At 48.2% G+C, this 26,258-nt stretch overlaps 2 protein-coding genes across 4 annotated transcripts; one reads left to right on the forward strand and one right to left on the reverse strand.

Annotated features, from left to right (window-relative positions):
- Positions 1–610: 610 nt before the first annotated feature.
- Positions 611–16,247, reverse strand: Phf7 (PHD finger protein 7). 2 transcript variants are annotated; one of them, XM_006981524.4, is made up of 11 exons: positions 15,494–16,247; positions 14,437–14,546; positions 13,792–13,844; positions 12,934–13,025; positions 4,749–4,850; positions 4,246–4,370; positions 3,634–3,793; positions 2,994–3,100; positions 2,436–2,552; positions 1,496–1,617; positions 611–1,123 (listed from the first exon to the last, which is right to left on the reverse strand). In XM_006981524.4, exons 2-11 carry the CDS (start codon positions 14,475–14,477, stop codon positions 1,089–1,091), a joined length of 954 nt encoding a protein of 317 aa, XP_006981586.2. In that variant the 5' UTR covers positions 14,478–14,546; positions 15,494–16,247; the 3' UTR covers positions 611–1,088. The 2 variants fall into 2 exon arrangements, with proteins under 2 accessions (XP_006981586.2, XP_076400333.1); XM_076544218.1 differs by lacking the exon at positions 14,437–14,546 and having other exon boundaries at positions 15,494–16,237.
- A 145-nt stretch (positions 16,248–16,392) lies between these two features.
- Positions 16,393–25,832, forward strand: Bap1 (BRCA1 associated deubiquitinase 1). 2 transcript variants are annotated; one of them, XM_006981525.4, is made up of 17 exons: positions 16,393–16,607; positions 16,702–16,731; positions 17,295–17,349; positions 18,500–18,632; positions 19,024–19,143; positions 19,871–19,932; positions 20,005–20,147; positions 20,361–20,439; positions 20,810–20,933; positions 21,213–21,360; positions 21,627–21,808; positions 22,308–22,438; positions 22,972–23,450; positions 23,566–23,726; positions 24,126–24,218; positions 24,318–24,390; positions 24,545–25,832. In XM_006981525.4, exons 1-17 carry the CDS (start codon positions 16,571–16,573, stop codon positions 24,676–24,678), a joined length of 2,184 nt encoding a protein of 727 aa, XP_006981587.1. In that variant the 5' UTR covers positions 16,393–16,570; the 3' UTR covers positions 24,679–25,832. The 2 variants fall into 2 exon arrangements, with proteins under 2 accessions (XP_006981587.1, XP_076400334.1); XM_076544219.1 differs by lacking the exons at positions 16,393–16,607; positions 16,702–16,731; positions 17,295–17,349 and adding an exon at positions 17,782–17,800.
- Positions 25,833–26,258: the final 426 nt, after the last annotated feature.

Genomic DNA, 26,258 nt, shown 5'->3' on the forward strand with positions numbered 1-26,258 from the left:
AACCTAGGGAATTCAGTATGTGGCAATGCTCCGTGTTTCCCCCACTAACCCAAGCCCCATGAAATCATTAAAAACATATAAATGTAAGATAGGCGCTGTTCAGTTTCTCCCCAGGCCCTCTGCCAGATTCCCATCCTAGCTGCCTTGCCTAATGTGGATGTTGTGCTCTTCAAGTTCAAGTTACACGACTCAGAAATGCTCCAGCCACCAGGCGCTGGGGCTTTCGGTGCTCACTCTAGCTAGAGAGCTAAGACCACACTGGCTAGAGAGGAAGCCTGCCCCACATAAGTATGGCAATCCTATGAGGTTGAGTCCAGGGCCCTCGGCCTCGCTACAGGGCCCTGATGTCAGACCAAAGTGGACTGCTAAGCTGGCTCACTGCCCAGAACTTAGGCACTTATTTGCATAAGGGTGACACTCTATGCCCCTGGAATCCCAGTGACCCTGCAAGCTGATTCCTTCCCAAAGAACACATCTATGCTCTATGTTCAATAGTTTAGTGACTCGTTTCGGGGATCAGAAGGCTGAGTTCTCTTATACCTTCACTCTACCCTCCAGATTCCTTAGTGTACTAGATAGATTCCAGAGAAAAGTCCTAAGGAGCCACCACTGGAGAGACAACTTTATTTGTGGATAACAAATGGCTGAAGCAGGAAGAGGCACATGAGAACCATGTAGAGGGGAAGAATCTTGGTGAGAGAGGAAAAGAGGTGAGGAGAAAGAGCAGAGGAGTCCCTACACTCAGCTGTCGGCATGTAGACTCAGGTCTCCTCTCGGCCTCCCCCGACCTCTTCACTTGGCTGCTAACCTCACTGCTGGCCCCTTTTGTCTCACGCTTTCCAAATGCTACCTCTCCAGACACTGTCCCGGCAGCAGCAGCAGCTCTTCTGAAGCTGTTACGTGGGCTTTTGGCAGCCCTTAGAGATTCTGACGCCTTTGGATCTCCAGGAGCACCTTCTCCTGCCGCCAGAGGACTCAGGCTTTTCTAATAGGGAAGGGTGCAGCCACTCAGTCCAGGAAGAGTCTGGATTCTCTTCCAGGTTGATGGCCCTGCAGTGATGCTCCTGGGAATGGAAGGCACTGCTACATCAGGGGATGTCACCCAAGTCTTCAGATATGTAATCTGTGGTGAAAGAAAGGTAGAGAAGGGAAGGTAAACTCAGCCCTCAGTTTCTCCCGTGGACAGGTCTTTAAACCCTCAGCAGCAGCTTTCAAAGCTATAGTGCCCGGTCAAAGCTCCCTTCTGTGACATGCTTTCCCCATTCTCAGGCATGAAAAGTCCCCATCCCCATCCCAGTTCTTTGGTTTCTCGAGACAGGGTTTCTCTGTGTAGCTCTGGCTGTCCTGGAACTCACTCTGTAGACCAGGCTGGCCTTGAACTCAGAGATCTACCTAGGCCGCTTTGCCTCCCAAGTGCTGGGATTAAAGGCCTGCACTGCCACTACCACCCGGCTCCCATCTCACTTCTTATACCAGACCATTCTTCAAGCCTTACCCATGGTTGAAGCAAGTGAACACTCATTGCACTCCCATTTCTTGCTGTTAGGTCTAAGAGAGGAGCAGTCTCGGTGGGTTCCATGGGATCCACATGTAGCACACAGAATGAGGCGCCACCGCCTATGGAAGAGCCATGGAGAGATGTAGGGCCAATCAGGACACCAACTGTCACTTTTGAATGGTACCTACCATCCAGAACTTCCTGGGAATTTTTTTTATGTGTACTGGTGTTTTGTTTTGTTTTTTAAAGATTTATTTATTTATTATGTATACAGTGTTCTGCCTGCACGCATCCCTGCAGCCCAGAAGAGGGCACCAGATATTATTGCAGATGGTTGTGAGCCACAACCATCCATGGTTGCTGGGAATTGAACTCAGGACCTTTGGAAGAGCAGCCAGTGCTCTTAACCTCTGAGCCATCTCTCCAGCCCCGTGTATTGGTGTTTTGCCTGCATGCATGTATATGTACCATGTGCATACAATATCTATGGAGGCCAAAGAAGGTGTCAGATTCCCTGGGACTGGAGCTGTAGACAGTTGGGAGCTGCTATGTGGATGTTAAGAATAGGGCATGGGTCTTTTGGAAGGGCAGTTGGTGCTCTTAACCACTAAGCTATCTCTCCAACTGCAAGGGCATTTTAATTTAATTTTACTATACACACTTACTACACCCTGTGGCTCTGGGGTGCTGAGTTGATTCTAAGAGGCGACAGGTAGGCACATCGCCCAGCAGGATGAATCTGGAAAGGAACTGACCCTGAATGTCTCTTCAGTGGGTACAAACAGCAGGCCCTGCAGAGGAGACCTGCCCATTCGTGCATGAATAAGTCAGGGGCTGGTCAAAAGTGGGACTTGGCAACTGGGTTCATCCAGAGGGTTGTAGACAGGAGCAGACTTCCTGCTTTCTAAGATGGCGCTGCCCAGGAGCTTCTTCCTACCCTTCATCCTCGAAGCTGTCCCTGCCTTGTTCGTACAGACAGATGGGGGCATCACAGTGTTGATAGCGCTGGTACAGCTCAGAGAAAGCCCCTGGCTCCAGTTCCCAGGCAGCATCTCTGCAGGGGGAAAAGAAGCTGGTTGTTAGGGGATACCCAATCTGCTGGTGAACTTCTGTTTACGAGGAAGAATCCAAGCCACACACAGCAGGAGTTCAAAGGCTGCCTGAGCATTGCCAACGAGACTGGGCAAGCAGTCTGGCTGCGAGAAGAGGACCAATGCACTGGGGTGGAACATGGGGGTTCCTTAGTTCCACCCTGGGGTACAAACTCCCCATCCCCAGACATCTGTTAGGTGTTAAAGCACCTTTTCAGGAAAAGGCCTTCTGCCCACTTCCCCCTCCCTTTTCTTGGATGATTGAAAAGCACTCTTCTCACTTCATGGTACATCAGCGCCTCAGTTGCTGCCAGTCTCTGAACTATCCTCACATTCACCTCCTGTCTAGAAATCCAAACGACCCACTCCCTGGCTCAGCTCCTGCCTCGCAGACTTGGCACTACCTGTCCGGAATGTGAATCCCCATTCTCAGCATCTCCTGGGGAAACTCTTCTCGGTTGTTACAGTGGGGGCACTTGAAGAAGTGCTTGGCTGACGTGTGGGCATATTTCTGTAAGAGAGGAAGGCATTTGTGAAAATGCTCAGGCCACCCGCAGGGGAGTTCAGGAAAGGCAGTTTGGGCCTACTCAGATGAGGGCTGCCACCAGGTGTCAGGCCTGTGCCCAGAATGCTTTTGAAGAGCTCCCAGGAGTGCCTCAGTTGTCATCTCTGGCTGTGGGGCTTGGCAGTGCTGACTCAACAGGGGTCAGGTACTCGGGATACAGTCCCTTTTCTTTCATCCTGGTAGTGAGGCTGATTTTGAGCTCTGACTCATTCTGGGAAATACCCATTTGTTTTTGGCAATCCTGATGATTTTGCCTACTCTAAATCTTACTATGAATGAGGCTCTAGGCCAAGGATAACCCGAGACTGGGTTGACTATTCCCTCACTGACCTGGAAGCAGTTCCTGTTTACAGGCCTGCAGTGTGCAGTTCTGAAGCTTAGACATGCCTGAGCATTCTCAGGTTGCCTTGGTTCCAAGCACAGAGCCAGAGCAATCATGGAAGGCTCCCCGCTCCCTCCCCAGAGCAGAGAAAGCCCACCTGGATACACCTTCTGTGGTAGATAGCTTGATTACAACATGGGCTCTGGATATTCTCAACACTTATTCTGGATAAGTCTTCGCAACACAAGACGCAGCTTTCCTCCTCGAGACCTTCCTGCTGGATGTCCTGTGTTGGGCGATGTTTTCCACAAAATGATCTGTGGTGGGTAAACAGACTGGGTTTCTGGCTTGTCACTATGCAGATTCCCAGCTGCCTGACCTAGCAAGGGCAATCAGCTATTTGCTTGGTGCCCAGTGAATAGCTCTCCCCTCAGAAAGGCAGGTGAAGAACTGTCACATGACTTCTCATGGCTGCTTACACACTAAGCAAAGCTCGAGGACTGTCTCCACAGCTTTCCATTATTGAAAGCCCTATTTAGTTATGAACAGCTGTCTAAGAACCCCAGCTGTTTGTAATTTAAGGAGGGGACAGGAAGCAAGAAGAAACTCCTGTGAAACTTCCAAGTCAAGACACTGTTTCCCATCATTAAGTGGAGGGACAGATTTGTTGGAGAATGCACACGGTCTCGTGAGAACTGGGTCCTGATTTCAGGGGTGTCTAAACAGTAGGTTACAGAAGGGCAACCCAGCTCTTTCCTTCCACACTCACTTGTACTCTCCAAAAAACTGTGAAAGGCAACCCCTTTCCTGGCCACAGGGAAGATGGAAGTTTTTGACACACTGCTCGTTCTGGCATTTGATAGCAGCTCCCTTTTGCTTGCACACAAAGCAGATCTGCAAATGAGATAGATTCCAGACAATGTTTTGTGACCCGAGAAAGACAAACAGAGGTTGTGGTTCTTCTTTCTATGACTGGAAATTCTGGGAAACAACAGCTATTCCCTTTCCCTCAGTGATCCAGGGCACCCTAGAATTGAACTTCAAGAAGTGCTGCATTTTCTTATTTTCTCAGGGTGCTGCATCCTCTCTTTGCTGAGGAAACATTCCAGAAGAAATGGGACCAAAGATAAGGACTTGGCCAGGGGTGTGGCCCAGTGGTACAGTGCTTGCTTACCATACCCCGGCCCTGGGTTTGCCTCCCTGAGACAGACGAATTCTGAGACATGTATGACAGAGGCCTACCCCAAGGTCCCCCTTTCAGGAAATTCTAACCTTCTTAGAAGCCCGGGCTGCCTCCTTTTTGATGTCTTCAGGCATAAATCCATGGAGACCTTTCTTGGGTTGGCCCTTCTGAGGCAACTTGCTAGATAGGATCTAGGGGAGCAGCAGAACCAGGCTGTCAATAGAAGTTTGTCAGTGAAAGAGTACAGTGGGGTGACGATGCCTAAGCAATGGAGCTTGGTGGGACACATCTGTATATACATAGGACAATCTAGTTAATGAAGTCTGACATAACGGCGTGTATTGGCCACTCCAGCACTTTCTAACTATTAACTCTTTGGACAACCCAAGAAGGAGAAACATAACTTGTTAGAGGCCACTGAGCTGCAGAACCAGCACCTTTATGCAGTGCTAGTCTGCTCCTCATTTGCTCCTGCATTATGTGAGCACTGGGGACATGTTCTCTAGATGGATTCACTCCATGCTTATAAAAACAGAAGCTATTGCGGCTTTTGTTTCACAGAGGCCACTGAAGTATAAATGTGGCAAGTGACATGACTGGAACCACATGGCAAGGAACTACCAAGCTGGCGTTCACACTTGGGCCTACGGAACCCGAGCTCTTACCCCTTTTGCTGTATTTCCCTTTAGTACAGGATTTTTTAGAATAGTTCTCAGAGTATTATAGGGAGGTAAATGGGATTTAAAAGTCTCCTTTAATGCCATTCATTCTGCATTAATAAGAAAAGGTTAGGAGTTGCACTTTTACTCTTTTTTTTTTTTTTTTTTTTTTTTTTTTTTGAGACAGGGTTTTTCTGTGTAGCTTTGGCACCTTTCCTGGAACTCACTCTGTAGACCAGGCTGGCCTTGAACTCACGGAGATCCACCTGGCTCTGCCTCCCAAGTGCTGGGATTAAAAGGCATACACCACCACTGCCTGGCTTAGTTGCACTTTTAAAAACATACTTTAAAGAGATGTTTCTTTAAAAGTGTTCAAAGATGATTCTATGGGTAATTAAGAAAAAAAGCTATATGGTTCTATTAAATTCATTGGGACATGCTGCTCATCTTAAGACTATTTCAAAAGTATTAGGATATTGGGCTTCTTGCAATGGTTATAAAATGTGTAATGGAAGCTTAGGTTATATATTTAACTTATTTTTTAAAAGATTTTTTAATGTGTATGAGTGTTTGTCTTTATGTATGTGTGTGTGCAGTCCATAAGGAGATTGGAAGGGGAGGTCAGAGTCACTAGAACTGGAGGTCCGGATGTTTGTGAAATGCCTTGAGGATTCTAGGAAGCAAACCCTGGCCCTTTGGAAGAGCAGTGAATACTCTTACCCCCAGCCATTTCTCTAGCCCCAGTATTTATTTCTGAGACAGTCTGTGTAGTCCAGTCTGGTCTTGAACTTGTGATACTCCTGCCTCAGTCTTCCAAGTCTATCATTTAATCCTACTTTAACATTATAGAGAGATGATCCTATGTTAGATGACTTACTTGGATTATAGCTATAGGTTCCTAATGATGCTTAAAACATTTCATACATTATCGCTATCTCAAGGCTTTATCATGAGTGATTTTTGTTTTAGTTATATTTCAAAATATTAGTCATGTTTTTCACAATGAGCATGTGCTATTTCTTTCTTTTTCTTTCTTCTTTTCTCTTTCTTTCTTTCTTTCTTTCTTTCTTTCTTTCTTTCTTTCTTTCTTTCTTTCTTTCTTTCTTTCTTTCTTTCTTTCTTTCTTTCTTTTTCAAGACAAGGTTTCTCTGTGTAATAGCCCTGGCTGACCTGGAACTCGCTTTGTAGACCAGGCTGGCCTTGAACTCACTTAGATCCACCTGCCTCTGCCTCCTAAGTGCTGGGATTAAAGGTGTGCACCACCACCACCCCACCAAGCATGTGTTATTTCTACAAACAACAACAAAAAATCAATATAGAACAGAAACAATTCAAATGTTATTAAAATTTCTTTGAGACAAGGTTTCTCTGTGTAGCTCTGACTGTCCTGGAATTTGCTTTGTAGACCAGGCTGGTCTCAAACTCATGAAGATCCACCTGCCTCTGCCTCCCAAGTGCTGGGACTAAAGATATGTGCCACCACGCCAACTTTTTTTAAAAATGATTTATTTTTTATTTCATGTGCATTGGTGTTTTGCCTGCATGTGTCTGTCAGGTCCTCTGGAACTGGAGTTATGAGCTGCCACGTGGGTGTTGGGAATCAAATCCAGGTCCTCTGGAAGAGCAGTTAGTGCTCCTAAATGCTGAGCCATCTCTCTAGCTCATCCTTTTCAATTTTTTGATATCTACTTATTTTTTGAGACAGTCTTATATAACCCAGGCTGACTCTGAACTCAAAATCATCTGCCTCCGCCTCCCAAGTGCTGAGATTATAAGTGTGCACCGTCATGCCCAGTTCTAAATACTCTTTAACAGGAGTTTAATATTTTGGGAACATCCATACTATGAGACAGACACCAGTCAGCTACTTAAAAACTAGGCTTATATGTTGTATATGAAGAGTTCTCCAAAATACATGAGATAGAAAGAAAACCCTACAAAACAGTGTATATGTTTAATTTTATGTTAAAATGTATATGCTTCTTAATGCACCAGAATTAACCAAGCCCTAATACCTAGCAGGACTTACAAGCAAGAAAAATCACAAATTAATTTTTCTCATGATAGATATGAAAAAGGGAAAAGATTAGTAAGTTGAGCCCAGCCCCATATTCAATGAATAATATAGCATGACCAAGAAGGGCCTGTACCAAGAATGCAAGATTAGTTTGACGTTAGATAATCCAGTTGGTATAACAAACCATAAAAAGAGAAAAATCAAGATCACATCAGTAGATGCCAAAAACATTTCCAAAACTCAATACACATTTGTGATACTCTCAGCAAACTAGGAATAAGAGAATTTCAATCTGACAAAACATTATTTGTGAAAGTTTAAAGCTAATGTATTTATAATGAAGAAAAGCTAGATGCTGTCCCCTAATGCTGTGAGAAAGAGAAAGGCATTGATGATTATTTACACTACTTCTATAGAACATTAGGTTGAAGGCCCTAGCCAGTTAACAAGGCAAGAAGAAATAAAAGGCAAAAACTGGGGGCTGGAGATGCAGCTCAGCTGGTAGAGTACTTGCCTAGCAGGTATGGGGTCCTGGGTTCAATCTTTGGCACAAGATTAGAAACTGTGCAGGGGGCTGGGCAATGGTGGCACGTGCCTTTAATTCCAGCACTCGGGAGGCAGAGGCAGGCGGATCTCTGAGTTCGAGTTCCAGGACAGGTTCCAAAGCTACACAGAGAAACACTGTCTCAAAAAATAAAAAAAACAAAAATACTGGGCAGGGGAGCTGGAGATGGTTCAGCAGTTAAAAACACGTGCTGCTCTTGCAGAAGCCAAAGGAGCAGTCCCAAGAATCCACATGGCTCACAGCCCCCCACCCCTTTTTTTTTTTTTGTTTTGTTTTGTTGTTTTTTGAGACAGGGTTTCTCTGTGTAGCTTTGCGCCTTTCATGGAACTCACTCTGTAGCCCAGGCTGGCCTCGAACTCACAGAGATCCGCCTGCCTCTCCCTCCCGAGTGCTGAGATTAAAGGTGTGTGCCACCACCTCCCGGCGGCTCACAACCTTTTATAACTCCAGTTCTAGGGGCTCCAACCCACTCTTCTGACTTCCTCAGGCACCAGGCATGCTCATGTAGGCACAACACTCACACATATAAAGTGATTTTTCAAACAAACGAACTGGGCTTGTGGCAGATGCCTGTAATCTCAACACTTGGGAGGAGTTCAACGTCAGGCCTGGAGAGATGGCCTCGCCAGCAGAGCCGTGCTGCACCAGCACGGGGACCTGATGCTGGGGATGGTGATGTGTGCTTGTACCGCTAGCACTGAGGAGGCAGAGACAGGAGGGTCCCTGGAGCTGGGTGGTCAGGTATCCTTGCCAGATTGGTGAGCTCCAGGATCCTGTCTGAGCAAAGATGGAAATAGAGGACAGCTGATGTCAACCTCATCTCCACATGCACACATGTATGCACACAACTGAACACACAAGCACGCATACATGAATCTGTACATACGCACACTCCCTCCCCCAATACACACACGAAGAAAGGAAGTTCAAGGTCATACTCAAGCTACAGGATGAGTTTAAGGCCAGCCTGGGCTACATTAGACCCTATCTTTAAAGGACATTTGGAAAAGAAGCAGAACTGTCTTCAGTTACACACGATACTGACTATATACACAACTAGAGAATCCCAAACAAATAAATTTTGTTGAGTTGGTATGTGAATTTAACAAAATTATAAAATACAAAATCCATATACAAAATAATTGCATTTCTGTAATTCAGCAACAAAATATTTAGAAAAACATTTAACAAAAGATTCACAATACCACCTTTCACTAGGACTGCAGAACACTATGGAAAAAAATGAAAAGAAAGGTGTTGTGGAAATTAGATTAAGATGTGTTACATTCATTTATGCTGTGGAACATTTGTTTAATGATGCAAAGATGTGCTGCACTCTTTTAGGTTGTATTTGTTTAACTCTGCAAAGCTGTGTTACTTTGCCTGTCTAAGACACCTGATTGATCTAATAAAAAGCTGAATGGCCAATAGCAAGGCAGGAGAAAGGACAGGTGGGGCTGCCAGGCAGAGAATAGACAGGAGGAGAAATCTAGGCTCAGGAGCGAAGAGCAAGAATCAAGAAAAGGAGAGGATGCTAGGGGCCAGCCACCCAGCTAGACAGCCACCCATGGAGCAAGAGTAAAGAAAGATATATGGAATAAGACAGGTTTTTATAAAAAGCCCAGAGGCAAAATGCAGGTAAAGAGAAACTGGATAATTTAAGTTATAAAAGCTGGCTAGAAACAAGCCAAGTTAAGGCCAGGCATTCATAAGTAAGAATAAGTCTCTGTGCATTTAATTTGGGAGCTGGGTGGTGGGCCCCCAAAGAGTAAAAAGAGAAAAAAGAAAAAAGAAAAAGAAAAAGAAAAAACCAAACCCAAACTACAGAAAGGAATTGAGCCTCTGGTGGTGAGGCATGCCTTTAATTACAGTACACAGGAGACAGAGGCAGGGGGATCTCTGAGTTTGAGACTAGCCTGGTCTATAGAGAGTTCCAGAATAGTCAGGGTTACACAGAGAAACACTGTCTTGAAAAAACAAAAACAAAAACAACAAAAGAGAAAGGAATTGATACCCAAAAGACTGTTTAATTGGCCATATTTAGTTTTAAGACACTATAAAACCACAAGAGTTAAGACAGTGGAGTGCTAGTATATGAATAGACACATAGAGACTAATGGTATAAATAGATTATCCAGACCCACAAATACATATATGGCCGATTGATTTTGATAAAGGCATGTTATTTAAGTACCACTTAGGACATACAAAAAGTGCTAGCCATAAAAGAAAAACTGATACATCAAAATTTTAAAAAATTTCAAAAGGTATTATTAGAAATTATACATATATGAAAATTTGTATCCAGAACATATAAATAATTCTTACAATCCAGACAATAGAATCCAGTTTCTTTTCTTCTTCCACTTCCTTATTTTTTTTAAATAATTTATTTAATTTTATTTTATGTGCATTGGTTTGAAGGTGTCAGGTCTCCTGGAGCTGGAGTTACAGACAGTTGTGAGCAGCCATATGGGCACTGGGAATTGAACCTGGGTCCTCTGGGATAGCAGCCAGTGTTCTTAACCACTGAGCCATCTCTTCAGCCCCTTTCTTCTTTTGAGATAGGGTTTTTCTGTGTAGATTTGGCTGTCTTGGAACTCACTCTGTAGACCAGGTTGCCCTCAGACTCACAGAGATCCATCTGCCTCTGCCACCCAAGTGCTGGGATTAAATGTGTGTGCCACCACCACGCCTGGCTTATAATCCAGTTTCTTTTAATTGGACAAAAATATTCAAACAGATTCAAAAGAAAATATGTGAATAAGCACATGAAAAGCTCAACATCTTTATTCCTCAAAGAAGCACAAATTGAGAGCACAGTAAAATGCCAGTAGCATCCAGTAGGAAGGCTGAGATGAAAAAGACTGACAATAACAAGTTCTGGTAACAAAACTGTCGGCTGCAACTCTCCTAAGCTGCCAATGGGTGAGTAAAATGGTATAACAACTTTGGAAAGATGACTTGGCAACTTCACACATGCATACTTACATGTAATCAGTAATCCTACTACTAGGCATCTACCCAAGAGAAAGAACACATGTCACAAAAAACTTGCACATGAATGTTCTTAGCAGCTTTATTCACAAAAGTCCACCAAAACCAAAACAAATCAAATTTCCACCAACTGTTGAAAAGATAACTTTAACATGTTCAAGCATTGTTGGGGAAACAATCATTTCAGCACCAGATATAAGCCAGGCTTAATGAAACCTCTGAGTCTGAGGAGGGAAAAGCTTAGAGGAATCAGGAGAGAGGAGCTGATAAATCTAGTAAGACTCCCTCCATGGTTAGTTCAGGATCTGGCAGGCAAACTAAAGACAGGGAGAGACCAACCAAGCAGAAAGGGAGACATCCTTAGAGGCGTGGCATAAAGAATTTATAGGGGCAATAGAGGAGGAGAGGGGAGGGACTCAGGAGAAAAAGACCTAAGACTTAGCAATCTCGCCAGAGCGAGGATTCCAATAGCATGGGATGGAGACAGAGGGAGGGAGGGGTCAGTGCCACAGGACCACAGAGTCTCAGACCGAAGGCACTCAGGGATCGAGACTTGTCAGAGAGATGCCCAGCATCAGTGGACAGGCGCTCCTTGTCCACATTGATGGGGAGCACTGGAGGGTGTAGGGAGGCTTGCCTGACTTTTGTATTGAGCTCCAGTGAGCCAGAGACAGAGCAGGCAGCTTGGAGAGGACACTTACCTGAAAGATAAGTGAATAAAGTAGGTGGAGGAGAGAAAAATGCTGGAGAGGTCTGTAGTCAAATTTTGTAGGTGGCAGGAGTCAGAAGAAGCAAATGGTTTGCACCCGGGAGGGCCAAATCAACAGTTTGGTTACAAGAGGCAGAGCCCCTTTAGGATGGGGCCCGATATCTCTTCCCTTGTGTCTGCACTAGATGTAAGGAAGGGTGCAGTGAAACGACCGAGGAAGACCACTTGATGGGTGCAAAGGAATGTTTATTGGAAACATGAACCTGCCGCATGGCCATCTCTTGTGTGATAGACGGAGACTAGTCAGTAACAGGAGTTGTGTTTTGGAGAGAAGAAGGTGAGTTAGTTGAAGAGCCTGTGAACTAGCATGGGGCTTTGATCTGCTGGAGGCTTGCTCCAGGTTATAGGGAACTAGATGCCCTTTCCGCTGGTAGGTGGTTGTGGGGGTGAGCAGATAAGGGAAGAAATGGCTTCTTGACAAACAGAAACCCACTTTACAAGGTTTCTGAGGAATGCTGATTTTAAGTAACAATCCTTCTGTTTACCTGGTCACAGTCCAGCCTGAACTGGGCCCAGACTGTCACTTTTGGGGTTGGGACCTAACAGAAAGAATATAAACTGTACAGTTTAATTTATATCAAGTAAAATAATAGGCAAAAATAATCCTTCTAGTGACTAACTCTGGTGGTACTGACTAGAAGAGGGCATGAGGTGAATTTTCTGAGGCGACTAAAAAGTTATTTTGATGTGGATGGTGATTACATGGGGATATACAATTTATCAAAAGTGAAGGGCTGGAGATATGGCTCAGCAGATGAGAGCACAGGATGCTCTTGGGCAGGACCAGGGTTTGGGTCCTAGTTATCCACATGTAGCTCACAGCTGCCTGTAACTCCACTCCTAGGGGGTCTAACGCTCTCTTCTGGCCTCTGAAGGCACTGCACATACATGATGCACAGACACATATACAGGTAAAATACATAATAAATAAATAAATCTTTAAAAAATTCATCCAACTGTACACTTAAGATTGGTTCATTTTATAGTATTCTGGTTATATTCATTAAAAAAGTATACTGGGGAAAATTAACTGGAAGACAATCTAAATGAACATTTGTTTCTCGGAGGCAGGGAGGAAGAAGGAATATGATTTAAGGAAGAGGCTTTTATACTGTCAGGATTATGTCATTTGTTATTTAAAATATAGATTTTAGAAGATTAAAAACTGTAAGGAAAAACAAACAGCTGTAAATTTGAGGCTAGATGCAGAAGTGCCTGTTTAGCAAAAGCTGTAAGACACGTAGGGCAGCGAGGGCCTTATACTCACAAGACAGAAATAGTGCACACAAAGACTGTTTTTCTGAAGAAAGTCTCCTAGTTTTTCAGGATCACCAGGTTCTTGAAGGCACAGCAGGCAAACTGGAAGAGTGAACATTAAGAATCAAGGCTTGGCTCAAGGTGATCACTAAGAATAGAAAAGTGGAGCTAAGCATCTAAGAACAGCAAAGAGTCGAGGCTCCTTTACTTACAAAGGTCTTTTAGCGAGATAAACTCTCCACACATGAGACTTCCTAAGTTGGAAGTGCATTTCCTACACGTAGCCTAGGGAACACCATAGCTTAGCAGCACAGTATACCGCAAATAGCTGGCTGTTTCCTATTATGCTTGTGTGACTTACTGGGAGCTGTGCCTTGCTGCCAATGCCCAGAACTGCAAGAGCATATGGTACTAGCTATCATTAGCTTGGGAAAAGATCGAAGCCCTAAATATGAAGTGGGGTTTCTATTGATGCACGGCACTTTTGCATCACCTTAATGTAAAAACGAAACAAGTTAAAACATTGTAGTCAGGAAGCATCTATCAGGAACAGGGTAATTCTGGCAAGACTAAAAGTGAACTCTTGTTGGGTATCAGGCCTTGATATAATTTTGGTCACATTGACAGAGTAGGCTGCGACTAACATTTTTTTACTGTTTTGTTCTCATCTGGCTTTAATGAAATTCCTTCTTGAACATCAGCTATGAAACTTTAAAACTACAGACACTGAAGTCTTTAGGATCTTAACCTAAGAGAATTGGGAAAGAAGTGGGGTTGGCAGTGAAAGCAGCAAGTTGGCTGCCCACTGGCGTGGCCTTCTCCACTAACGGCTGGAAGGAGCAACTCAATACCACCTCATCTCTCTTACCAGGACCTGAAGATAGCTTCCTCTGGGTTACCTTCTTAGTCCTGGCAGTTTTTCTATATAAGAGAAAAAAATGTAAGGACACCACTGACAAGCCTTCTGAATTTCCCTTAAAATGCCACCAATAATCTGATTAAAGACCAAATTCTCTAAAGGCTTTTCTTATTTCATTTTTGAAGTATAAAATATACTAAATTATTGAGGAGAGTACCATCTCAGTGCCTGTGCTGCCTGTGCTGAAGGAATTCAAGAGTAACCCTTCTTTTATTTTCTTCTGCCAATTACCCAGAGTCCACTGAAATGACACTGACGTTGACTGGTTCCCAGCGCTAGGCACTACACTTGCTCCTTTATCATGAATCAGGTCAAAACTCTGCAGAACATTCTACAAAGGCAATACTATAATAATGCATATTTTTGAGTAAATTGAGGCATAAATGATTTGTCTCTGGCCTTGCAGTCATCAAGCAGTACAGGTGTGATAGAGATTTATCTAATCAAGTCCCACACTTGTCACTGTGCCACTGGGGACATGTCGCACAGGTGTTGGCTTCCATACTGTCTAGCCCTAGCCAAAGGGAGCAGAAAATGCAACATGTGTCAGTGGCCACTGTATCTTCCCCAACTCTTTCAGGTCACCTACTCTACCTCAATCTTGGACGTTCCTTCTTTTCTCTTATTCTCTTCATTTGCTTCCTTCTTTCCTTCCTATCTAGAATTCTTTCGCACTATTATGAAGACAGCACAGGCTTTTCCAGCTATAAATATAAACAAGGTAGATTAGCAATTAATTTTACATTTGGTTATCAAGTTCTACACGATCAAAGCAGCAGTGCACTTTTCAACTCATTCGCTAAAAGGGGTATATCTAGTGGTCATGCCAGTACTGGCCAATATAACCAAACTGTGCCAAGAACTGTTCTAGGCACTTACCACACACTGAGACACAATTATCACCCTTATTTTCAAGTTGAGGAGACTGAGGCACAGGTCAGAACCAGTGATCCAAGGTGAGACCTGAAGCCCCAGAGGCTAACATCAACTCTCATGCTAGAATGTCATCACCCAGCAGTGTAAGATGTCGGAACCATTGACTGGCCTAGTTAAACGGTTCTTTGCTAAGTGCATGGGACAACACTCAAGAAAAAATGGACCTTCTGTATCCAAGTGTGGGTGCCTTTTTATCCAGTTAGATAAGGTAGCTCTTTCCTAGTGGCCTCAGATGGCCATTGAGGCTTGGCCTGTCCCGTCCTCGTCTAGATGTTACCAATGTAAGCAGATTACAAAGTCTCCAGAAGTGAACTGGGATGAGGGAAGTGGGCGAGTCACCCTACAAAGGGCTATGTCTAGTAAGGGGAGGAAGGGCAACATTTCTTAAAGAAAGTCCAGTGACATACTGAGGTCACTCCAGCGACATGCACTTCAGTACCCAGAGCCTCAGATCAAGGCTGGGGATTATGAATATCTTCACCAACGTCTAACTATTCTACATAAATACTAGCTGCTACAAGCCATGGCAACTTCAGGCTACGTTTCCCCAAAACAGGAGATGCAGTTAACAGAGGTGACATCTGTTTTCTTACTAAACAAACGTGGATAGACGGGAGATGTTGTGGCTCTAACCTCGCTATTTCCCTATGGGATCTACTTTAACCACTTCCTAGCTGTTGGCGCTAAACCCAACCGTGTTAGAACAGAGATAAACCTTGAGACTTCAGTCCTTTGCATCGCTGGACCACGACGTTACTTGAATAGGAGTCTGTGCACACTGGTAGTTACAAGATGGGACAGTCTTCAAAACAGTCGAGGACGGGCGTGGCAAAAGCAAGTTGCTCAGTCCTTGACTTCCTAACTAGGCGGATGCTTGCTCAAAACGTTTACAAGTTGTTTCACTGTATAAAAGTGTTGAGTAAATGCTTGCTGAGAAAATTAAAAATATAGTGACGTGTTCGGCTCCGCCGCTGCCAGAATAAACGATTTATTTGGAAAATACGTGTCGGTGTGGCCACAAGCGTCCCCCGAAGGTAACAGCCAGAAGAGGGGCTCAAGCAGCATTCCGCGCATGCCAGACCAGGCTCGGGTCATGCCCGCCGGGCAGCTGGTGCGGGGCCAGGCTGGAGGTGGCGTCCACCTCTCGCTGCTCACGGAAGTCACCGCTCCCAGCCCGGGCTGCCCACCCAGCTGTGGCCGAGGGCGCCGCTGTCCGGGGAGCTTTAGTCGTTGACCCCAGCCGTGGTAGCTACTTCACGGACGGCCGCCCCGCGCGGTGACTGCGCCGTCGAAGGGGGCGAGCGCGCTAACGGGGGCTGGGTCATGCGGACTCCTCGGGCCCCGGAGACCTCAGCGTTGCCGGGCGGTCGTTAAAACGGGGACCGCTAACGGCCGCGCGCCCGACCCGGCCTCCCTCCCTGCGCGCGCCCACCCCGGCCTCCCTCCCCGCGCGCGCCCGACCCGGCCTCCCTCCCCGCGCGCGCCCGACCCGGCCTCCCTCCCCGCGCGCGCCCGACCCGGCCTCCTCCCCGCGCGCGCGCGCTCGCCTCAGCGCGCCCCGCGCACGAGCCCCCCCCCCCCGCGGTCCTGCGGGCGGAAGTCAGGCCCCGGGCTGGAGTCGTCGCGGGACGATGACGTCGCTCCCCCCCACCCCCGGCGCGGGCTAGTGACGCGACGCGGCCCGTTGTCTGTGTGGGGCTGAGGAGCCCCGAGGGCGGTGGGCGCTCCCGTGGGGAGCGGCGCGGGGTTGGCAGGGCCTGGACATGGCGCTGAGGGGCCGCCCCGTGGGAAGATGAATAAGGGCTGGCTGGAGCTGGAGAGTGACCCGGGTACGGAGGGGCCCCGGCGGGCCGGGGGCTGGGGGGGCCGGAGGGGTCCCGGAGGCGCCCGCCTGACAATCCCTCCTCCTCTTGTCCCACCCAGGCCTCTTCACCCTCCTGGTGGAAGATTTCGGTAAGAGCCGCCCCTGACCATTGGGACCCGGCTGTTGGTGTGTGTGTGTGTGTGTGTGTGTGAGTGTGAGTGTGCGTGTGAAGGGTGCCCCCTGAGTTCTCGCTGCAGAGCCTGTGTGTGTGTGTGTGTGTGGTGTGTGTGTGTGTGTGTGTGTGTGTGTGAGTGTGAGTGTGAGTGTGCGTGTGAAGGGTGCCCCCTGAGTTCTCGCTGCAGAGCCTGTGTGTGTGTGTGTGTGTGTGTGTGTGTGGTGTGTGTGTGTGTGTGTGTGTGTGTGTGAGAGAAGGGTGCCCCCGGAGTTCTCGCTGCAGAGCCTGTGTATGTGGTGTGTGTGGTGTGTGTTCTCGCTGCAGAGCCTGGGTGTGTGAGTGTGTGTGTGAGTGTGTGTGTGAGTGTGAGTGTGAAGGGTGCCCCCTGAGTTCTCGCTGCAGAGCCTGTGTGTGTGTGTGTGTGTGAGTGTGAAGGGTGTGTGTGTGAGTGTGTGTGTGTGTGTGTGTGTGTGTGAGTGAGTGTGAAGGGTGCCCCCTGAGTTCTCGCCCTGCCGACCGCTTCTTTCCTGATCATAGGTGTCAAAGGGGTGCAAGTGGAGGAGATCTACGATCTTCAGAGTAAATGCCAGGGGTGAGTGGCCGGGCCCTCGCCTCCGGAGGGCTGGGGAGGGGCAGGGGATAGCACCCCTTCAAGGGAGGCAGTGTTAGAAGACCCACGTCGTATAAAATGTCACCTAAGAAAGCTTCACTCTTTGTAGGTGTCCTCCTTGGACTTTTTTGTTTTCCGAGACAGGGTTTCTCTGTGTAGTTTTGGTGCCTGTCCTGGGTCTCGCTCTGTAGCCCAGGCTGGCCTCGAACTCACAGAGATCCACCTGGCTCTGCCTCCCGAGTGCTGGGATTAAAGGCGTGCGCCGCCACTGCCCGGCTGAACTGTTATTTGTTTATTCCCAGTCTTCGCCGCGGCCCTTCCCCTTAGGAGTAGTAGTCCACCTTTTAACCCTAGCCACTCTTGGAGTACATACAGTTCAGCGGCCTTTTCTGGTTCTGCGGTGAGAAGCCTCTGGCTGCACAGTGCCTTTTTTGTAAGTGTACAATCCGTTAATTACATAACCACGTGAGCTGTGCCTTTCATCACCACACAAAATGTGTCCTGACCAGGAGGGGTGGTATGTCCCTTTAATCCCAGGGCTTGGAAGACAGAGGCAGGCATATCTGAGTTTGAGGCCAGCCTGAGCCAAATAGTGAGGCTGTGTCTCAACAAAACTAAACAAGAGTTGTCCTGTTTTGATTGGTTGGTGTGACAAGGCCCCTTTCAGGTACCTAAACTCAGGTTCTTGTTTTGGTGATCTGTGAAATAGAGGAACCTGCTAACAGTAATGATCCAAGAAGTCTGCTTTCCTTTCCTGGAAGTGAAGGGACTGGTTCAGGAGTTCCGGTGTGCCCCAGGCTTTAGGGCTTGAGGCTGAGGTCCACAGTGAGAACTGATACTTACTCCTCATCAGAACTTTTGTGCCCTGTGTTGAGTTTTCACCTTGCTCCGTCCTGGGCCACCAGTTCCAGATTTCCTCCTTCTCTTGCCTAGACTTCATGAGGCTGAGTGGGGTTTCAGAGTATCGAGCTCACACCTGATTGCCTGTGATAGGCTTCTGGGTGTGAGGTCTCAGAGACATGTCGGGTACAGTATTGGTAAGAGTGACGGGCTCAGAGCAATAGCACTGAGTGCAGAAGATTAGTGGGAGAAAGACGGGGTGCTGACTATCGTCTGCCTCTTCTTTCTCTAGGCCTGTTTATGGATTTATCTTCCTGTTCAAATGGATCGAAGAACGCAGGTCCCGCCGAAAGGTTTCTACATTGGCGGATGATACGTCTGTGATTGATGATGATATTGTGAATAACATGTTCTTTGCCCACCAGGTCTGCTGAGTTCTGAGCTTGTTGGAAGGGCAGGATGTTATGTTTTGTTTTTGGTTGTTAGTGGTTTTGCCTGGAAAGTGACTGGGGGAAGCAGAAAGAAGAGCTAGACTGGTACCAAGAGTGCTTGTTGCAGGCACCCACGGCAGACGGAACCTAGCTCTTCCATGAAAGGGAATACCTTTAGAGTAGGGTAGTATCTCAGGATAGTCTCCATGTCCCTAGATTCTTGGTACTTAGTTGATCTGTGTTAAAAGAGTAAAGACTGAGCAAGACCAAGGAAGCTGATGAGGGCTGTTGACCTTTTTTTCTGTCTTCTCAAGGAATGTGGGCTTGGGGAAGCGTGGGGTAAAGGTGTGTGAAGGGTATATGAGTGACTGTTTTTGATTGACAGCTGATTCCCAACTCTTGTGCCACTCATGCCTTGCTGAGCGTGCTTCTGAATTGCAGCAGTGTGGACCTGGGGCCCACCCTGAGTCGAATGAAGGACTTCACCAAAGGCTTCAGTCCAGAGGTATGCTGCATTGCCTTAAATCACGGCTCAAGCTGGCTGGGCACATCTGATCCTCAGAGCCATTGTTAATGCTACCACATGATATTCGGTACTGTTTGGTCTTCTCTTTTTCAAATAGCAATTAACATCTATTTGATTCATAAAGAATGTGGAAGGTGGTTGATTGAGGCTTCGCTGTTTTAAGAAAGATGATAGAAGTAGAGAAGGAAGAGACTTAAGTCACCTGTGTCCGAACCTTTTCTCTCCTGACTTTTTGTAGCAGGCTGTGTTGCTCCCCAGTAGCCACTGATTACTGTGCAAAGCCAGTATGGCCCATCCCTTCATGAGGTCCTATGCTCTTATCTGCCACCACTAGCCCTGTAGGGAAGTTTGAGATTCCTGGAATGCCTCTAAGCCTGCTCTCTGGAACTCTGCTCTTACCCAGAGGCTCACCTAAGAATCTGTTCTTGCCAGCGGTGGTGGCACAAGCCTTTAATCCCAGCACTCGGGAGCAGAGGCAGGCAGATCTTTGTAAGTTCGAGGCCAGCCTGGTCTACAGAGTGAGATCCAGGAAAGGCACAAAGCTACACAGAGAAACCCTGTCTTGAAAAACCAAAAAAAAATAAAAAAAAAAAAAAAAAAAAAAAAGAAAGAAAGAAAGAAAGAAAACCAAAAAAAAAAAAAAAAAAAGAAAGAAAGAAAGAAAGAAAAAAGAACTTGTTCTTATATAGTCTTATTTTCTTCTTAGAGCAAAGGATATGCAATTGGCAATGCTCCTGAGCTGGCCAAGGCACATAATAGCCATGCCAGGTAGGTGAGAGCTATGGTTGCTGATATGGGAGAAGGGTGGTAGAGGATGTCTCTGACTTTGTCCTTTTCCAGGCCAGAACCACGTCACCTTCCTGAGAAGCAGAATGGTCTCAGTGCAGTGCGGACCATGGAGGCATTCCACTTTGTCAGCTATGTGCCTATCACAGGGCGGCTCTTTGAGTTGGATGGCTTGAAAGTCTACCCTATTGATCATGGTAGGCATCCTGTGGAAGGGGCCTGCTGGATTTGTCATGCTTCCTTCTAGTTATCTGGGTCTCAGGGCCCTTAGGTTCTTGAGACTCAGTAGCACCGAGTTATGTGACCAGCTTGGACCTGGCTCAGCCACACTAATCTGTTTCCCTTCTTCTCCCTGGTCACCCCATCTCAGGGTTTCCCACCTGCTGATTCCTCATCTTGTTCTCCCCTAGGGCCCTGGGGAGAGGATGAGGAGTGGACAGATAAAGCTCGACGGGTCATCATGGAACGAATCGGCCTTGCCACTGCAGGGTAAGGACCCTCAATTTGCCGTTTCCTCCTGGAACTATGTCTCCTTTGGGCGGGAAAGAGAGAAGCCAGATGATCTGTAAATTGTAGGACCACATGGTGTGTCTGGTAAGATCAGGCTTGGGTCTTGGGCTTCTAACTGCTTGCCTTCCTGCCTGGGTTGCCTGTGGCCTGCTCTGGGCTGGGCTCAAGGAGGGACAAGCCTTTGGGGAGCGGGAGGCCTGGGTAGCACAGGCCCCTCCTCGCTCATGGAGAGGCACAGCTCAGATGTCTGGGTGTGTGGCTGGCTGCTGCCTGCCTGCTGGAGTGAGGCCTCAGTCTGACAGGAGGGCTGGGGTGGGCATTGCTCTGATGGCTGTCACTGTGACTGCAGGGAACCATACCATGACATCCGCTTCAACCTGATGGCTGTGGTGCCTGACCGTAGGATCAAGTATGAGGCCAGGCTGCATGTGTTGAAGGTGAACAGGCAAACAGTCCTGGAGGCCCTGCAGCAGGTAAGTGGGCCCCTGCCTGGCCATGCCAACCCAACGACCCCCGTCTCTCTAATTCCCAATCACTGTCTTACAGATCCAGGTTTTAACTGACCATTTCTTTCCTTTGCTTCCTCTGTAAGGGTGGCAGAACTTAGGGTAGGAAGCTTCAAAAAAGAAGCTGTGGTTTGGCCTTTTTATTTTCCAGTAAATAAATGAATTAGTAGGGTCAAGGCCCTTAGCTGTCTAACGTGGAAACCTGGTTCTACCCCTTCTCCTCTAAGCTCTGAGTTCTGTTTTAAGCTGATTAGAGTAACGCAGCCGGAGCTGATTCAGACCCACAAATCTCAAGAGTCACAACTGCCTGAGGAGACCAAGCCAGCAAGCAGCAAGTCCCCCATCGGGCTGGAGGCAGGCAGGGCCCCAGCGGCCTCTGAGTGCACTCACACAGGTACTTGAGGCCTCAGCCATCTAGGATAGCATGACATGGGAGGCCCAAGCACTTCTAGAAGGTACTTGGGCAGTGGTGTAGGGGCTTGAGCAGGAGGTCTGAAATCCCAGAACCTGAAGCTTTCCTCTCCAAACACCAAGGGACAGTAGAGAGAGCTTTTCTTAAACGACATCTGTGAGGGACTACCATGACCTTGGACTGAGGAGACTGTAGGCTTTTCCTAAGGATCGAACTGAGTGTCCTGTCTAAACCCTGTCTTGTCTCAGATGGTGCAGAGGAGGTGGCTGGTTCATGCCCACAAGTTCCCACCCACAGTCCTCCCAGCAAATCCAAGCTGGTGGTGAAACCTCCAGGGAGCCTCAATGGGGTTCCCCCAAACCCTGCTCCTATCGTCCAGCGGCTGCCAGCCTTTCTAGACAATCACAATTATGCCAAATCCCCTATGCAGGTAAGATGGAAGCACCTTGGCAGAGGCCACAGTGTTGGGTCCTCAGGTCCTTTGACTCTGCTTGGGCATTGATGACTAGTCTCCTCTAGTACCCATAGGCCCCACCATAGCACAATAGCATGCCCTTAAGGTAGCCAAGAGAGCTCCTTTGGCTTTAAAGGAGCTCCTTGGTTCTGTATGGGATGGTCTCTCCTGGTAACACAAAACCATGTGGCAGGGCATTCAGGTTTTTTTTTTTCCCAGTTTTTCGAGACAGGGTTTCTCTGTGTAGCTTTGGAGCTTGTCCTGGATCTCACTTGGTAGCCCAGGCTAGCCTCAAACTCACAGAGATCCGCCTGCCTCTGCCTCCCGAGTGCTGGGATTAAAGGCGTGCGCCACCACCCGGCGCATTCTGTTTCTTTCAGAAGCACTTTGCACAGCTGCGAGCCAGGTCTCCTTCCCCCCTTGCTGCAGTGCCATTCTGCAGCCTCCTCATTACTGTTCTTGTCTTCTTCCCTAGGAAGAAGAAGATCTGGCGGCAGGTGTGGGCCGTAGCCGAGTTCCGGTCCGACCACCCCAACAGTACTCTGATGATGAGGATGACTATGAGGATGAGGAGGAGGATGTGCAAAACACCAGCTCTGCCATCAGGTCAGTCTCAACTCTGAAAAGCGTTGGGAGCCCCAGGTCCTGTTCTGAGTGTTCCACCCTGAATCTGAGAAGGCATTTCCACAGACAGAGAACATGAGGCACTTCGAGACTGCAAGGCTTTGGAGGGGACTGGCCTGAGGGGCTAACCCCAAGTCTTGAGGAACTTGTGGGTTTAGGGGGGGTTAAGCATCTTACTGTGAATGAAGACGTGTCTTGTTAGGTGATGTTTCAGCTGGACCTCCAGGAATTAGGTAGGAGAAGAGGTTGGAGCGGTGATTTATTGCATAGGACGGCAGTTTTGTTGGAGGATATAGATAGCGTGGGAAGATTAGAAGTGAGGTAGCTGGAATAGAGCGGGTCCTCTGAGGCCACCTGTCTACGCTGTGGCACTTAGGGGCCATCGCCTGTCACATTGCTTGGACCAAGTGTAAGGAGCTTCCAGATTGGCTTGGGGAGAAGAGGATATATTTGAGCCATAATGCTGGGTGTGGTCACCTGGCCATTCCCTCTTTACCTCTCATTGCACCCCACAGGTACAAGCGGAAGGGGACAGGGAAGCCAGGACCGCTGAGCAGTTCTTCAGATGGGCAGCTGTCAGTGCTGCAGCCCAACACCATCAGTGTCTTAACTGAGAAGCTCCAGGAGTCCCAGAAAGACCTGTCCATTCCTCTGTCCATCAAGACGAGCAGTGGGGCTGGGAGCCCAGCTGTGGCCGTGCCCACACACTCGCAGCCTTCACCCACCCCTAGCAATGAGAGCACAGACACAGCCTCTGAGATCGGCAGTGCTTTCAACTCACCCTTGCGCTCGCCCATCCGCTCGGCCAACCCAACACGGCCCTCCAGCCCTGTCACCTCTCACATCTCCAAGGTGCTTTTTGGAGAAGATGACAGCATTCTGCGTGTTGACTGCATGCGCTACAACCGTGCTGTCCGTGACCTGGGTCCTATCATTAGCACAGGCCTGTTGCACCTTGCTGAAGATGGTGTACTGAGTCCCCTGGCACTCACAGGTGGGCCTTGGGCTGCCTCACTGACCACTTGGTGCACCCGAGGAGAAGGAGGGAGGCGGCCAGGTGACGACAAAGTATCATGGACTCTGATGCATCTTTTTATGTCCTCTCCCAGAGGGTGGAAAGGGTTCTTCACCTTCTACCAGATCAAGCCAAGGTAACCAGGGGTCCAGCAGCCTAGAGGAGAAGGAGCTTGTGGAAGCCACAGATAGCAGAGACAAGTCTGGGATGAGCAGGTCCAGTGAGCCCTTGAGTGGAGAGAAGTATTCACCTAAGGTGAGTCTCTCTTTCAGTTTTCTCTTCCTAGCAGAGGGAAAGACCCAGGGCCTTACTCCCTGGGTATTGGGTTCTTTTTTTGAGACAGAATTTCTCTATGTAGGAGCTCTTGCTGTCCTGGAACTTGATTTGTAGACCAGGCTGGCCTTGAACTCATAGAGATCTGTTGCCTGATTAAAGGTGTGAGCCACCACACCTGGCTGGCATTGGGTGGTTCTTGATTGGAATTTTCTTGTGAAGGTTGGGGGCTAGAGCCAGGTGCCTGATAGCCTTTCTGGGTTGGTTGGCCTCAGGAGCCCCATGGACTGTGGCTGTTCACCCTTGCTTCTAGCTGCTTTTTGGTAATGGAGCTTTGGGGCTAGTTAGACCCCAAAGATATATAATGTTGGGTTCTGGCAGGAGCTGCTAGCACTACTAAAGTGTGTGGAAGCGGAGATTGCAAACTATGAGGCTTGTCTCAAGGAGGAGGTGGAGAAGAGGAAGAAGTTCAAGGTGGGTGATCCCTCTACTGTCTGTTCCTCTGCCCTCTCCCAAGGACAGTTTCTCTGAGAAGATGAGCTCTGGTGTCCTCATGTGCCTTCTTTCCCACAGATTGATGACCAGCGAAGGACCCACAACTATGATGAATTTATCTGTACCTTCATATCCATGCTGGCTCAGGAAGGTGAGGGGGTTCCTATAATGTCTTCATTGTCCTACCTGCTGAGGGTCATGTCCCCCAAACTCCTCACGCACACCCCTCCAAGAATTCTTCTGAGGCTGGTCAGACAAGGAACCTGGAAGCCAGCCACCTACTAAGGAGTTTCTGCTTTACACAGGTATGCTGGCCAACCTAGTGGAACAGAACATTTCGGTGCGGCGCCGCCAAGGGGTCAGCATTGGTCGGCTCCACAAGCAGCGGAAGCCTGACCGGCGGAAACGCTCTCGCCCCTACAAGGCCAAACGCCAGTGAGGACCTCTGGCCCTGATTCTGCAGCCTCTCTTGCCGCAAGGCCCTCACCAGGGCCCCTCCCTGTCCCACTCTTCTTTTCCTAGTATTACTGAATAGTTGAGCCAGAGCTCAGGCCCTGGGAGTGGGCATAAGCTGTATGTCCTGCATTATACTCTGTGGCCTGGCAGGGGCAAGTCAGCCCCATAATGCTCAGGAAGCAGCAGTTGGAAATGGAGGGTACTCTGGCCTCCACAGCCATCTATGGAGCAGCAGGACCTGGCCTTGTTGCCTGGGCAGCAGGATATACATTTTACCTATTGGAGAAGTCTGTTTTTTGGGCTCTTGCCCTTCTTGCCACTGTATTATCATGGCCAGCTTCCTGACTCTGCTTTCTCTCCCAGCAGCTGTCATCCTGCTGGGGAGGACACCAGGGTTCCAGCTGGGAAACTGAGAAGGCATTGGCCCTGGTGCTCTGGCCCCAGCTAGCCTGTCCTTGTGAGGAAGCTTGGCCTACTCTTTATTCCTCTTGGGAGAGCGCCAAACTCAGGGACCTGGCTGCTGAGCTGGAATGGGCATGGGGTGTCCTAGTAGGATGCACAGCCTACCGGGGTCCCACAGCTATAGTGGAGAGAAGTGTTGAATTGTTCCAGTGGCATGCAGACTCCTACTTCATCCAGACTTGCTAATGCTGTCAAAGCAAGGCTCTGGGGCTCTTTGCCTTCAGTGTTGTGGCCCTGGCTATGGGCCTACCTTGGGCTCCTAATCTCTGTCTCTGGGGCTCAGAGGAGCCTCTACCCAGCCCCTCAGTATTACCATGTCTCCCTCCTTTTAGGGATATCAGAGACAGGGCTGCTTGAACGAAGCTGGTACCATTCAATTCTTCTACTGTACCAGCTTCCTTGGCCTCTTGCAAGGTACTCAGGGTAGGGGACAGGGTCAAGATGAGTTCGAACGCCTGTGTTTCCAGAGGGGTTGGTGACAAGGGGTAGTAGTAAGCACAGTGCTGCTTCAAGCTCCAGCCCCAAACAGCCCTGTGCCCTCTGCTAGATCTAGGTGATCTAAGCAGGCCCTTAATCTGTACATAGTAACTGTGGGGGAGACGGGTACAGCAGTCTTACCCCGTTAGTTCTGTAAATATTGGATAAGTGAGTGAATAAAAGTGTGCTAATAAATGATCCTCTGCTTGCTGTCTTGAGGTCTAGAGGCTGGGCTGTGGTGGGATGAGACTAGACTCTGGCCCAGAGGCCTGTGGATAGCAAGGCAGTATGTATTCCTGGGCCAGAAATGATTGGTTGTGATGGTAGGCCTGGGGAATGTTGTAGATGGGCTGTGGACAAGGTATACTGAGGTGAGAATGCTTGGCTTTCACCAGATCTAATGGCTTTGAACCTGAAAAGGTTCTGGAGCCTGGATCAAGGCAAGGCTGCCTACAGATCTGCCCGGTGAATTCTTCTTTGAGGGGCACTGGGACCTGAGAAGGTTGAGTGTCTCATCTCTTACTGCACTTGGGTAGGTACAGCAGGCCAGAGCTGCCTCTGACCCCCTTTCCCTTACTGACTGTTCTCTACTGAGACTGTTATATCTACCCCTTCCCCCACAGT

This window comes from Peromyscus maniculatus, chromosome 9 (assembly GCF_049852395.1).
Source record: "Peromyscus maniculatus bairdii isolate BWxNUB_F1_BW_parent chromosome 9, HU_Pman_BW_mat_3.1, whole genome shotgun sequence".
Lineage (NCBI taxonomy): Eukaryota > Metazoa > Chordata > Mammalia > Rodentia > Cricetidae > Peromyscus > Peromyscus maniculatus.

Coding starts and splice junctions, on each gene's coding strand:
- Bap1 (XM_006981525.4), top strand. CDS start 16,571: ATGAATAAGGGCTGGCTGGAGCTGGAGAGTGACCCGG. Junction 19,144..19,870: donor CCAAAGGCTTCAGTCCAGAG/GTATGCTGCATT, acceptor TTTTCTTCTTAG/AGCAAAGGATATGCAATTGG. Junction 19,933..20,004: donor GCACATAATAGCCATGCCAG/GTAGGTGAGAGC, acceptor GTCCTTTTCCAG/GCCAGAACCACGTCACCTTC.
- Phf7 (XM_006981524.4), bottom strand. CDS start 14,477: ATGAAGAGAATAAGAGAAAAGAAGGAACGTCCAAGATTGAG. Junction 4,371..4,748: donor CAGCCCGGGCTTCTAAGAAG/GTTAGAATTTCC, acceptor TCTCATTTGCAG/ATCTGCTTTGTGTGCAAGCA. Junction 2,553..2,993: donor GGGATTCACATTCCGGACAG/GTAGTGCCAAGT, acceptor TTCCCCCTGCAG/AGATGCTGCCTGGGAACTGG.